This window comes from Arachis duranensis, chromosome 4 (genome assembly GCF_000817695.3).
Source record: "Arachis duranensis cultivar V14167 chromosome 4, aradu.V14167.gnm2.J7QH, whole genome shotgun sequence".
In the NCBI taxonomy this organism is placed as follows: Eukaryota; Viridiplantae; Streptophyta; class Magnoliopsida; order Fabales; family Fabaceae; genus Arachis; species Arachis duranensis.
In genome coordinates, this window is record NC_029775.3 from 104310455 (window position 1) to 104325013 (window position 14559).

Below are 14559 nucleotides of genomic sequence, written 5' to 3' on the forward strand. Positions count from 1 at the left end.
AGAGTATCAAGTCTCAACCTGGAGCACGTGGTGGCTAGCCACTGCTACTACCCAGGGAAACTCGTATCTCAGATAGTGGAAGTGTAAATCACAATTATCAATAATTCAGCATATACATGCATTCATTCTCATTCGTGGATCAACATCCATCTCAGCCATCCGGCTCACGGTTCAGTCCAAACCAGCCAATATTAATAATCACACACAGCCATTCCGGCTCACGGTTCAATCCAGAACCAGCCAATATTCATATCATTCAAAGCCATTCCGGCTCACAACAAAACAGCACTTCCACATTCAAAATCATCAAATTATGAAATCGGCATTTAAGCCATAAATCATTTTCTCAATTCATTTCACTTTGAAATCAAGTTTCAACTCTTTTCAGCCTTGGCTTTAGAAATCTCGTTTCTCAAATCATCTCAGGCTCATAAGCCAAATTTACTCAAAGTGAGTTCCCCTTTTAAAACAGAGCCACTCTCGGCATTCTCTTTCCAAACTTCCAAACCATGGCAAGTTAAGGATTTATTTCAAAGCATTCAAAATCACCCATCCAACAATGGGATTTTATGACAAAAGTTTCTCGGCAGAGTCCCAAGTCTTTAGGGAAGGTCAACCTATATCAATTCCTTAAAATTCATTGGAACTCTTAAAATCATAAATTCTCGGTTCAAGTAAATAAAACTGAATTTACTATAAAACTGGCCATACAAAATCACAAGTTCCAACCCGGTCCAAAAATAAACTCATTGAAACGGAACCGGTTCATTTGAATCAAACCGCTTTCAGATTTCTTTTTGGAACCCATTTTTCCAACTCTTCCAAAATGCCTCAAACTTGATTACTCAATCAAAAGTCTAGGTTCCTTTAAAAATCACTAAAAACTCCCTTTTATATTGAAATCAATATTAAAGCATCATTCTTTCCTTCAGTGATTCAAACGGTAACAATAGTTCAGTTCTAAATAAGCCAAAGTCAACGTATAAGGTTTATCAAGTAAATTAAGCTTGAAAACATAAATATCCTCTTAATAAATCAAATAATACAATTTCTCAAATTCAACCCTTTTTAAATAACCTTTCAAACAAGACTAAGGTTTTTATAAAAATTTCGGCAGCACCTCCCCTAAAACTTGGACTTTTGCCACCCGGTTCGGGTCCCAACTAAACCATTTCTCATTCCTTTTCAACAGCTCAAAATCAGAAATCAATTTAAAGCAAGCTAAATCCAGCAATCGCCTCAGTGGCGTATCTCAAGGATACCATTTCAAAATCAACTTAATATCAATCGATATAACTCATTTCCAAAGCTTTAAAGAAACGGTTCAATTAACGAATCATTTGTCCAAAACCAAATCAATTAAAATAAACCAAGTTGAATTCAGAAGTGCATTCGACTTTTCACATCATTGAAATAATTGACTCAATTCAAACCAATCCTCAACGGTTTAAACTCAGATTTCAAATCTTTAAAGAATCAACTTCAAAACATTATATTTCACAAAGCCGCACAACAACTCAGCCAAACCAATATCCATAATCATTCAAGTCAATCAAATAATACATAAGGCAGATACAATCACTAAATACACAATATCTCACATCAGTATCCATATGTAATAATTCCAATACACAAAACATAGTTTTTGGAAAGCGCCCCTACCTCAAAACGCAAATTTCATATCCCAAACGCTTCACCGAGTCCTTTTCGTCTCAACTCGAAATCACCGACAACCAAAACCTCAGCTCCCAGCCACTTTTGCAATAACCATAGCAACACTAATCGCAACATATAACAATCAGGACTCGACCCCACGTTACCAAAACTCATTTATTAACCAAACACAACTGAAAACTAACGTGAGGCTTTCCGAAACATACTTACCGAAGAAGAAACGGCTGAACCGAACAGCGGCGGTCTCTTGAACCGGTTCGGCAGCAGCACGTCAGCCACCTCAAGTGACAGCGGCGACCGGACTCCGACGTTGGTAACTGAAACCCACATACAAAGGCGATAAAGCTGTCGGAATCTTAAACGAATAAACCAAATTCAAAGCCCTTACCGGTAGAGTTTTTTTAGGCGACGGAAGAAGTAGCCAGAGACTCCGGCGGTGGTCCCGGGAGTCGAGAACCACCCCTGGCGGCCAGAACCCTTTTCTGATGGCGGCAGTTCCGACCGAGGCGGCGCCGGCGACGCAAACAGCGGCTGGGCGCGGTGGCTGGACTCCCAGCACACCTTCAGATCTCTCTCGTCTGCTCTGCCATAAAGGACGGCGACTGTCTCTGCGGCAAGGTCAACGGCGGCGCAGCTCACCAACGGTGGTGATAGCAGCTTCACCCTTCTCCTGCGCGCGCACGCGCACTCCCTCTTCCTCGTGTCGGCTCCTGTATCGCACCCCTCACGTTCGCAGTTCTGGGTCCGGCGCGGTTCAATGGCGATCGACGGCAAGGTGCGGCGGCCAACCAGCGCCTCCTTCCTCTCCCCTGCGCGCACGAGCTTTCTCTCGCCTTCGTGACACTCTTCAGGCGACGAAACGGGATGATGGTGGTCGAACCGCGACTGGGCAGGGATGAACGGGGCGGCTTCGACGGCGGCACTCCTCGCGTGCGGCAGTCCGGCAGTCGCGGCGGCAGTACCCAGCCGGCGGCGCCGATCCTTTCCCCCTCTCCTTCTCTCCTTCTGGCCCAGTCTCCATTTTTGATTTTCCCGTTCTTCCTTTCCATGTTTCTATGAATGAGAGGGTGAGAGGGAAACAAGTGGGGTGCGACTGCTGGGTTCAAAGGGAGAAATGGGTTCTAGTTAGGGTTTTCAGGGTTAGGGTTTTCCTTTTCAAAAATTAGGGCTGAGGGTGATTTGGTAATTTCACATAAAATTGGGAATAATATAGTAATTGAAACCCAAATTAAATCTAACACTATTTGTACATTGAAAATACTATTTGCTTACCAATTTCACAAATTATTTTCAATAAAATGCCCAAATCTAAAAATTAGAAATAATATACTTAATTTCTTCATTTTCCAAAATAGCAGTAATAATATTTAAAATATTACTTATCTAATCCAAATCATATAAAATCCTTATTATTTCATAACTATCAACTTTATACTTTAAATATAGAAAATAATCCAATAATTTTAAAATTGGATAATAATTATAACTTATCTCAAATCCAATAAATCAAAACTTGCCTTAAATTATCTATAATAAAATAATCTCTGAAATTAAGGCTATAAATAACTGTAGGATTTGAGACTTGCTCATAATAAGACTTTTCAAAAGTTCTGGGTCTTACATTAAACACCAAATTTCTATTAAAAAATCTTCTATCTCACTAATGTTCGAAGAGTCAAAGCCTAATTTTCTAATAATATTCTCCATTTTAATTCCTGAAATGTGAGTTTCAAGTAAGATACAAAACTTAAAGTTTTATTTAATTTTGAGATCTTTAATAATGATGTGAAAAATTTTTGACGAGGTTCCTCTACAATTCCAAATAAAAATATTCATAATAACAAAGATAAAATAAGGAGAATTCTAAGGATAAAAATTTTCTATCCATAGTCGAAGTAGTCAAATTTTTATTATATTGGTAGACAAATTTGTCTGCATATCTTCCCTACTTGAGAATTTTTCTTTATAGGTAGAGTAGCTCTCGTTCTTCGTGCACTCACCTTGGTTGTTTTTCTCTGGTTCTAGTGGTTTGTCTTTTAGAGATCTCATATCATGAGCCATAGGACGCTCCCATCATTTTAGCAATGATGACTTTAGTTTGGTTGTCTAAACTACCATCCATTGGAATGTACATTCCATCATGCTGCTTATTTTTGTATATTTCTTAGTTTAATCTACTAAACTAACTCCAATATTCTTTGTATCCTTCACATTCTTTCTCCAGATTCTCATTGATTTTTTAATTAGCAGCTAGCACGACATTTTTTCTTGTGATTCTGACTTAGAACTTCCTTCTTTGATCTGAAATGGTGACTGTACTTTGGTAGTGTCTACCTCTTTTCCTTTAAAAATTTTAATGCTAACAAAATTTTTCTGTTGTATTTGATTGTTATTTGCATTACTATTTTTAATTTGCTAGAATCTTTTCGTAGATTTTCTTATTTTTTTTTCTCTTGAAGTTTTGGCCTGCTAAATATTAACTTTGTACTGTGATTCTTCTTTAGACTGATACTATTTTCCTTCCTCATCATTTATGACATTTAAGACCTCAAATATGGTGAAATAATTTCCTTTCTTTTTGGTCTATTTTACCTCCCCTAGTTTTTACTTATTTTTTTATTGTTGCCTCTTATTAACTATCCATGGTCCATAAAGATTTTCTTCCTTTGATTCAGGAATATTATTCTGAATTTGTGCCTTGTGAAAGCTCCTAGTTCCATTAAGCATATTCTACAGAATAGAATTACCATTAATAGAATTAACGGCACCATGTGTGAATGTTGATCCAGATTCTTTGCCTTCTATTGATCTAGATTTTTCGCCTTTGTTTTTTTCTTTCTCTTTTTGGCCTTCATTTACGTCAGCTGTTGCTAGTTTCGATCATCGAAATGAGTTTCGTTCATAAAATTTTGATTATCAACACCAATAATCACACACTTTTTAGATAATTTTCATGATTTTTTTAGACAAACATTCACCTTATTATGATCATATTTTCAGCAATTAAAACAAATTAAATGTAGTCTCTCGTATATTAATATGAATTTTTTTTTTCAAGATTGAGAAGGTTGTAACTAATTGGTTTAAAAAAATAAAGAGAATTTAAGGCAGAGAATTAGAGGGATTCGAGTTTTTCATTAGATTGCCACGTGAATAAACTATTTATCTGTAACGAGGGTCCTATATTCCATGAATTTTTCATCTATACACACCAAATTTCACCTAAAAAACCTTTCGCCTCACTAATGCACCAAGAGTCAAAGCCTAATTTTTTAATAATATTGTCTGCTTTAATCCCTGAAATGTGAGTTTCAAGTAAGATACAAAACTTAAAGTTATATTTAACTCTGAGATCTTTTGACGAGGTTCCTTTACAATTCCAAATAAAAATATTCATAATAACAAAGACAAAATAAAGGAAATCCTAAGGATAAAAATTCTCTATCCATAATCGAAGTAGTCAAGCTTCTATAATATTGGTAGACAAATTTGTTTACATCTCTTCCTTACTTGAGAATTTTTCTTCATAGGTAGATAAGCTCTTGTCCTTCGTGCACTCACCTTGGTTGTTTTTCTCTGGTTCTAGAGGTTTGTCTTCTAGAAATCTTATATCATGAGCTATAGGATCCCTCCCATCATTTTAGCAATGATGAGTTTAGTTTAGTTGTCTAAACTACCATCCATTGGAATGTACATTCCATCATGCTGGTTATTTTTATATATTTCTTAGTTTAATCTGCTAAACTAACTCCAATATTATTTGTATTCTTCACATTTTTTACCCAAATTCTCATTGGTTCTTTGATTATCAGCTAGCACAATATTTTTTTCTTTGAATTTTGACTTAGAACTTCCTTCTTTGATCTGAAATGGTGACTGTACTTTAGTAGTGTCTACATCTTTTTCTTTGAAAATTTTAATGCTAACAAAATTTTTCTGTTTTACTATTTGATTGTTATTTGCATTACTATTTTTAATTTGCTAGAATCTTTTTTTAGATTCTTTCCCCCAGTTTTTTTTTGCTCTTGAAGTCTTGCCTGTTGAATATTAATTTTGGACTGTGATTCTTCTTTAGGCTGATACTATTTTTCTTTCTCATCGTTTATGACATTTAAGACCTCTAACATGGTGGAATAATTTTCATTCTTTTCGGTCTGTTTTACCTTCCCTGATTTTTGCTTATTTTTTCATTGTTGCCTCTTAACAACTATCTATGGTTGATACAGATTTTCTTCTTTTGATTTAGGGATATTATTCTGATTTTGCATCTTGTGAAAACTGCTGGTCCCGTTAAACATATTCTATGAAATTGAATTATTATTAGCAGAATTAACGGCACCATATGCGAATGCTAATCCAGATTCTTCGCCTTCTACTGATCCAGATTCTTCGCCTTTTATTTTTCTTTCTCTTTTTGTCCTTTATTTACATCAGCTGTTGTTCGCTCCAATCATCAAAATGAGCTTCGTTCATAAAATTCTTATTGACAACACCTATAATCGCATCCTCTTTAGATAAATTTTTATGATTTTTCTTTGGACAAACATTCACCTTATTTTGACCTTATTTTCAGTAATTGAAATAAATTAGATGTAGTCTCTTATATATTAATATGAATTCTTTATCCAAGATTGAGAAGGTTGGAACCTATTGGTTTAAAAAAATAAAGAGAATTGAAGACAGAGAATTAGAGAAGATGAATGAGATAGTAATTATATACTCAAATCTCTAGTAAGAATTTTATATTCTACAAAAGATTATTGCATAAATCTGTCATAAATTAAACTAACATCCGCTTGACATATAAAACGATATATTAGGTTCAGATTAGTTCAAATTGAAAAATTATAAGAATGAGAAACTATTATTCAACCAATTATTATTATTATTGTACTCTCATATGCAACTTTTATACACAACTTTTCATAGTAAAATTATTATTATATTAAATTACCAAAACTAAGAGAAAAAAACTACATATTGAATTGAAAACAAATTCTCTAACTACCATAGCTCATTATTAGATATGATTTTAATTAAACTTTTGGCATTTTGTATTGAAGAGAGGGAAGACAAAAAAATGAGTCACTTTCAACAAATTCTATTATATGCTTTCTCCAGGTTAATTTTGGTAAAACATTTTTCAACCTTCTTATTCCTTACGGAGTTAATAACTTCTTGTGCTATTAGAATGTTATTTGCACTTATTTTGTTAGTCACAAAATTAGATTGAGTGTTGGATATGATACTAGACATAAAATATTTTAAATGACCAGCAATAATCTTAGTAATAATTTTGTAACAGACATTACAAAGTCTAATAGACTTAAAATGACAAAAATTTTCAGAAGAGTGTATTTTTGGGATTATAAAAATAAGAGTTTGATTAACCCTATCAATGCTATTTGGATCCCGAAACACCAATTTAACCCATTCAAATAAAAAGTCAATCATACACTCCAAGATTCTTGGTAAAATTTAGCCGGTAACCCATTATTTTTGGGAGCTTTCCAACTTTTCACACACTTCTTTGCCAATTTAGTGATAAATACACACTTCTTTGCCAATTTTAATATAGTCATTGTCCTTTAGTATAGAAAATATTCTTTAAATAGAAAATATATATATAATAATGTCATTAGTATAGAGATTTTTAAAAAGATTGACTCCCCAATCTTTAAGCATATCTATATCATCCACCTAAACCTCATTTTCAGACTTGATTACCATGACTCTGTTCCTCTCATATTTTCTATTGGCTTTTTGATGAAAATATTTTGTATTTCTGTTTCCGAAGTTGATGATACTGCAGTGGAACATCTTCTGCCAATTCATCTCTTCTTGGATAGCAATAAACTCATGCTCTTTCCAAAACTCTTTTTGGAGATCTTTAAAAAAAGAAATTTTGGCTTAAGACCAATTTTGTGTTAAACCTTTCTAATATTTTTAGGATCTATTTTTTAAGATATTTTCAAAGACCTCTTTATTTCACATTTTGATATTATTGATAAAGTTGTCAATGTTCTACTGGAAGTTATTGTCCTTATCCCAACTATTCTCCACCAAGTTGTTGAATTCTTTGTGAAGGAACTAAGGGGCTAAAAATCTAAAAGGTCATTTCACTTGGTTGCTAATAGTAGCTCTAAAATCTAGTAAAATAGGAAGATGATCAGATTTTAATTTAGAAAGATGTCTAATCCCAACATCTAAGAATATATTTGTAAACTCAAAATTATTTAAAAAATAATCAAGTCTCTTTTTACTATTTTTTTGTAGAGTTGTCAGATAAAAGAAGGACGTGAAAAGTCTAAATCTTTTAATTCAAAGCAATTTAAACAATTAACAAACCTAATCATGAGTATCTTAAGAGAGATTATGAGAATCTCCCTAAACATTAAGATAAAGGATAGAGTTAAAATTGCCTCTCAGGCACCAAGAGCTAGTTGCTCCATAACAAATTTCTATTTTTCACTTGGGGGCTGTCATAAATCACTGTAAAATTCTAAGGGATTCGACTTTTTTTATTGGATTGCCATGTGAATAAACTATTTATGCGTAACGAGTGTCTTGATATTCCATGAATCTTTCATTCATAGACACCAAATTTCTCTTGAAAAATTTCTGACTCACTAATGCTCCAAGAGTCAATGACTAATTTCCTAATAATATTCTCCGCTTTAATCCCTGAAATGTGAGTTTCAAGTAAGATACAAAATTTAAAGTTATATTTAACTTTGAGATCTTTAATAATGATGTGGAAGACTTTTGACAAGGTTCCTCTATAATTCCAAATAAAAATATTCATAATAACAAAGACAAAATAAAGAGAATCCTAAGAATAAAATTTCTCTATCGAAGTAGTCAAGTTTTTATAGTATTGGTAGACAAATTTGTCTGCATCTCTTTCCTACTTGAGAGTTTTTCTTTATGAGTAGAGTAGCTCTTGTCCTTCGTGCACTTGCCTTGATTGCTTTTTTCTGATTTTAGAGGTTTGTCTTTTAAAGATCTCATATCATGATCTATAGGACCCCTCCCATCATTTTAGTATTGATGACTTTAGTTTGGTTATCTAAACTACCATCCATTGGAATGTTGATTTCATCACGCTGGTTATTTTTGTATATTTCTTAGTTTAATCTGCTAAACTAACTCCAGTATTTTTTGTATTTTTCACATTCTTTTTCCAAATTCTCATTGGTTCTTTGATTAGCTGCTAGCACGACATTTTTTTTCTTGGAATTTTGACTTAAAACTTCCTTCTTTGATCTGAAATGGTGACTCTACTTTGGTAGTATCTACCTCTTTTTCTTTGAAAATTTTAGTCCTAATAAAATTTTTCTATTTCACTATTTGATTGCTATTTGCATTACTATTTTTAATTTACTAGAATCTTTCCTTTGATTTTCTCCTTTTTTCTTCTCTTGAAGTCTTGGCCTACTGAATATTAACTTTGGATTGCAATTCTTTCAAAGGCTGATACTATTTTTCTTTCTCATCATTTATGAAATTTAAGACCTCAAATATGATGGAATAATTTTCTTTGTTTTTGGTCTGTTTTACCTTCCCTGATTTTTGCTTATTTTTTCGTTGTTGCCTTTTAATAACTATCGATGGTCCATACAAATTTTCTTTTTTTAATTCAGAGATATTATTCTAATTTTATGTGTTGTGAAAGTTTCTGGTCACATTAAACATATTCTACGGAATAGAATTATCATTAGCAGAAATAACGGCACCATGTGTGAATACTGATCCAGATTCTTCGCCTTCTATTGATCCAGATTCTTCGCCTTCAATTTTTTCTTTCTCTTTTGTCATTTATTTACTTTAGTTGTTACTGGCTCCAATCATCAGAATGAGCTTCGTTCATAACATTCTTATTACCAACACTTATAATCGCACATTCTTTAGATAAATTTTCATGATTTTTCTTTGGACAAACATTCACCTAATTTTGACCATATTTTCAGTAATTGAAATAAATTAGATGTAGTCTCTTGTATATTAACATAAATTCTTTTTTCAAGACTAAGAAAGTTGGAACTAATTGGTTTAAAAAATAAAGAGAATTAAACACAGAAAATTAGAGAAGATGAATGAGATAATAATTATATACTCAAATCTCTTGTAAGAATTTTGTATTCTACAAAAAATTATTTAATAAATCTCTCTTAAATTAAACTAACATCTATTTGACATGTAAAGCGATATATTAGGTTCAGATTAGTTCAAATAAAAAAATTATAATAATGAGAAACTATTATTCAACCGCTTATTATTATTATTGTTGTTATTATTATTGTTGTTGTTGTTGTTGTTGTTGTTGTTGTTGTTATTGTTGTTGTTGTACTCTCATATGCAACTTTCATATACAACTTTTCACAGTAAAATTATTCTTATATTAAATTACCTAAATTAAAAGAAAAAATTGTATATTGAATTGAAAATAAACTTTCTAGTTACCATAGTTCATCATCAGATATGATTCTAATTAAACTTTTGACATTTTGTATTGAAGAGAGGAAAGACAAAAAAAATAAGTCACTTTCAACAAACTCTGTCATATACTTTCTCTAGGTCAATTTTGATAGCCATAAAACCTTTTTCAACCTTCTTATTCCTCATGGAGTTAATAACTTTTTGTGCTACAAGAATGTTATTTGCACTTATCTTGTTAGTCACAAAATTAGATTGAGTGTTGGATATGGTACCAGGCATAAAATATTTTAAATGGCCAGTAATAATCTTAGTAATAATTTTGTAACAAACATTACAAAGACTAATAGACCTAAAATGACTAAAATTTTTAGGAGAGTGTATTTTTGGGATTATAGAAATAAGAGTTTGGTTAACCGTATCAATGCTATTTGGGTCCTGAAACACCAAGATTGTTGGTAAAATTTAGCCGATAACCCATCATTCGTAGGAGCTTTCCAGTTTCCATATTAAAGGCTGTTGTTTTTAATTTAGTCATAAACACACACTTCTTTGCCAATTTTAATATAGTCATTCTCCCTTAGTCTAGAAAATATTTCTTAAACAAAGAATAGATATAATAACATCATTAGTATATAGATTTTTAAAGAAACCAACTCCCCAATCTTTAAGCATATCTATATCATCCACCCAAGTCCCATCTTCAGATTTGATTTGCATGACTCTGTTCCTCTCGTGCTTTTTATTAATTTTTTGATCAAAATATTTTAGACTTTTCCGAAGTTGATGATATTACATTGGGACATCTGCTGCTAATGCATCTCTTCTTGAATAGCAATAAACTCATGCTCTTTCTAAAGCTCTTTTTGGAGGTCTTCAAGAAAGAAATTTTGGCTTAAAGATAGTTCTGTATTGATCCCTTCTAATCTTTTCAGGATCTGCTTCTTCTTTTTAAAGATATTCCTGATGACCTCTTTATTTCACATTTTAATATTATTAATAAAGTTGACAATGTTCTGTAGGAAGTTATTATTTTTATCCCAACTATTTTTTACTGGATTGTTAAATTCTTCGTGAAGGAACCAAGGGGCTAAAAATCTAAAAAGTCTTTCCATTTAGTTGCTAGTAGTAGCTCTAAAATCTAGCAAAATAAGAAGATAATCAGATTTTAATTTAGGAAGATGTCTAATTCCAACATCTAAGAATCTATTTACAAACTCAAAATTACTTAAAAAATAATCAAGTCACCTTTTACTATTTTTTCATAACAATGTCAGGTAAAAGAAGGACCTGAAAAGTATAAATCTTTTAATTTATAGCAGTTTAAACAATTAAAAAATTTATGAGTATCTTGAGTGAGATTATGATAATCCCCCGAATTATTAAGAGAAAGGATACAGTTAAAATCACCTCTCAAGCACCAAAAACCATTGATGTTGAGATAAATCTCTTTCAATGTTGTTCCATAACAAATTTCTATTTTCCACTTGGGGGATGCCATAAATCACTGTAAAATTTCAAGGAATTTGACTTTTTCACTGTATTGCCATATGAATAAACTATTTATACATAACGAGGGTCTTGATATTACATGAATTTTTTATCCTTACACACTAAATTTCTCCTGAAAAACCTTCCGTCTCACTAATACTTCAAGAGTCAAAGCCTAATTTTCTAATAATATTCTCCACTTTAATCCCTAAAATGTGAGTTTCAAGTAAGATACAAAACTTAAAATTATATTTAACTCTGAGATCTTTAACAATAGTGTGAAAAACCTTTTGACGAGACCCCTCTACAATTTCAAATGAAAATATTCATAATAGCAAAGATAAAATAAATAGAATCCTAAGGATAAAAATCTCTATCCATAATCGAAGCAGTCAAGCTTCCATAATATTGGTAGACAAATCTATCTGCTTCTCTTTCCTACTTGAGGGTTCTTTTTTATGGGTAGAGCAGCTCTCGTCTTTCGTGCACTTGTCTTGGTTGTTTTTCTGTAGTTCTGGAAGTTTGTCTTTTAGAGACCTCATATAATGAGCCATAGGACCCCTTCCCATTATTTTAGCAATGATGAGTTTAGTTTGGTTATCTAAACTGCCATCCATTGAAATGTACATCCCATCATGCTGGTTGTTTTTGTATATTTCTTGGTTTAATCTGCTAAACTAACTTCGATATTCTTTGTTCTTCAGTTTTTTTTTCCTGATACTCATTGGTTTTTTTTATTAGCAGCTAGCATGACATTTTTTTCTTGAAATTTTGACTTAAAACTTCCTTCTTTGATCTGAAATGGTGATTGTACTTTGGTAATGTCAACTTCTTTCCCTTTGAAAATTTTAATGCTAGTAAAATTTTTATGTTTCACTTTTTGATTGTTATTTGCATTATTATTTTTAATTTATTAGAATATTTTTTTAGATTTCCTTCTTTTTTTCTCTTGAAGTCTTAACCTATTGAATATTAACTTTGGACTACGATTCCTCTTTAGGCTAAAACCGTTTTCCCTTCTCATCATTTATGACATTTAAAACCTCAAATATGATGGAATAATTTTCTTTTTTTTTTTCGGTCTGTTTTACCTCCTCTGATTTTCTTCCTTTGATTCAGGGATATTTTTCTAATTTTGTGTCATGTGAAAGCTGCTAGTCCAATTAAGCATATTCTATGGAATAGAATTATCATTAATAGAATTAATGCCACCATGTGTGAATGTTGATCTAGATTCTTTGTCTTCTATTGATCCAATTTCTTCGCATTCTATTTATTCTTTCTCTTTTTGACCTTCATTTACGTCTGTTGTTGTTGACTCCGATCATCAGAATGAGCTCCATTCATATGATTCTAATTACCAACATCTATAATTACATCCTTTTTGTATAAGTTTTCATGATTTTTCTTTGGGCAAACATTCACCTTATTATAACCATATTTTCAGCAATTGAAATAAATTAGATATAACCCCTCGTATACTAACATGAATTCATTTTTCAAGATTGAGAAGGTTGGAACCAATTGATTTAAAAAGATAAAGATAATTGAAAACAGAAAATTAGAAAAGATGAATGAGATAATAATTATATCCTTAAATCTCTAGTAAGAATTTTAGATTCTACAAAAGATTATTGAATTAAATCTCTCATAAATTAAACTAACATCCACTTGACATATAAAACGATATATTAGGTTCAAATTAGTTCAAATTGAAAAATATAAAAATGAGAAACTATTATTCAACCACTTATTATTATTATTATTATTATTATTATTATTATTATAGAATATACTATACATTTTTTCTCTGATACTCATTGATTCTTTGATTAGCAGCTAGCACGACATTTTTTTTGAGATTTTGTGTAACACCCTAATATTCAAATTCTTATGCTCGAGTCATAAGTCAATGATATTACAGTGGTACGACTCTCAGGTGGATTTTTAATATATAAATATAGGTAATTTTCGAAAAGAGTATTAATCAAGAAGCCTGAAAAGAGTAGAAATAAAATCGCGAAGACGTATCACTCACGTTTCGACAACGAAAAGTTAAATTGTTAAACCGAACGCGATATACGGACAAGGCATAAAGGAGATTAAGAGATAGATAACAGATAGATATTTATAGCATAAGTAAATAGCCACTAGTCGCGACCCGCGAAGTTTAGGCCGGCTAGGGTACAGTATGAAAGTAGTTGACAACAGTATATCCTAATCTCTCCCAAAGGAAACATAAGAGCCTCTATAGGCAAGTTCCAAAAGAGTTCAATACATGATATAATCTTTTCAAAGCAAAGGTGGAGAGATTCTAAGCAAAACACAAAGTAGAGAAAATAAACATCTTCGCCGTCTCTCAGGTGAACCACAGCTCACTTCTGAGCACCTGGACCTGTATCTGAAAAACAAGAGATATATACAGAATGAGAACCCCGGGCCCATGGGTTTCCAGTACGGTAAAAGTGTCAAATAAATACAATGCACTGCAATAAAAACTCACTAAGCATCCTAAACTCCTTTTCACCAAGTATCCAGCCTAGATTCCCACTAATCCATAAATAGGCATCTGTCGTAAGGGGATACTAAATCTAGTTCATGTTACACATGTTTTCCAACTCGCTGATTCTTCCACGAATCAGACTCAGAATCATAAGCAAAACCATCACTAGTTGTTCTGCCTCAGCAACTCTACATTAATACATCATACCCTCGCCTGGAGCTTGTGAAATCACATCACTGCGTCTACCCAGGGGGATCAAATTATCTCATTAAAAAATCATCATCATCATGCAATCGCATTATCAATTCATCTCATCCAGAACAGCCCTCAACATACACCGACACCAACATGAGGGATCTCTCAGTTGTACAAACACAAGCAATACAGACAAGTAATACACAAATAAGGTACAAGTAGAACAAGTAGCACATAATCAGGTAACATAGCATATATGA

The 14559-nt window shown here is 32.3% G+C and overlaps 1 protein-coding gene across 1 annotated transcript in view; it reads right to left on the reverse strand.

Moving 5' to 3' along the window:
• Nucleotides 1-14559, reverse strand: part of LOC107485444 (uncharacterized) — a 21871-nt gene that overhangs the window by 1090 nt on the left and 6222 nt on the right. Inside the window, exons 3-5 of the mRNA XM_016105982.2 lie at nt 2063-2727; nt 1885-1991; nt 1663-1778 (exon numbers count right to left, since the gene is read on the reverse strand). Of these exons, the coding sequence (XP_015961468.1) occupies nt 1955-1991; nt 2063-2727 (702 nt within the window). The 3' untranslated portion in view covers nt 1663-1778; nt 1885-1954. The remainder of the gene's footprint in view (nt 1-1662; nt 1779-1884; nt 1992-2062; nt 2728-14559) is intronic.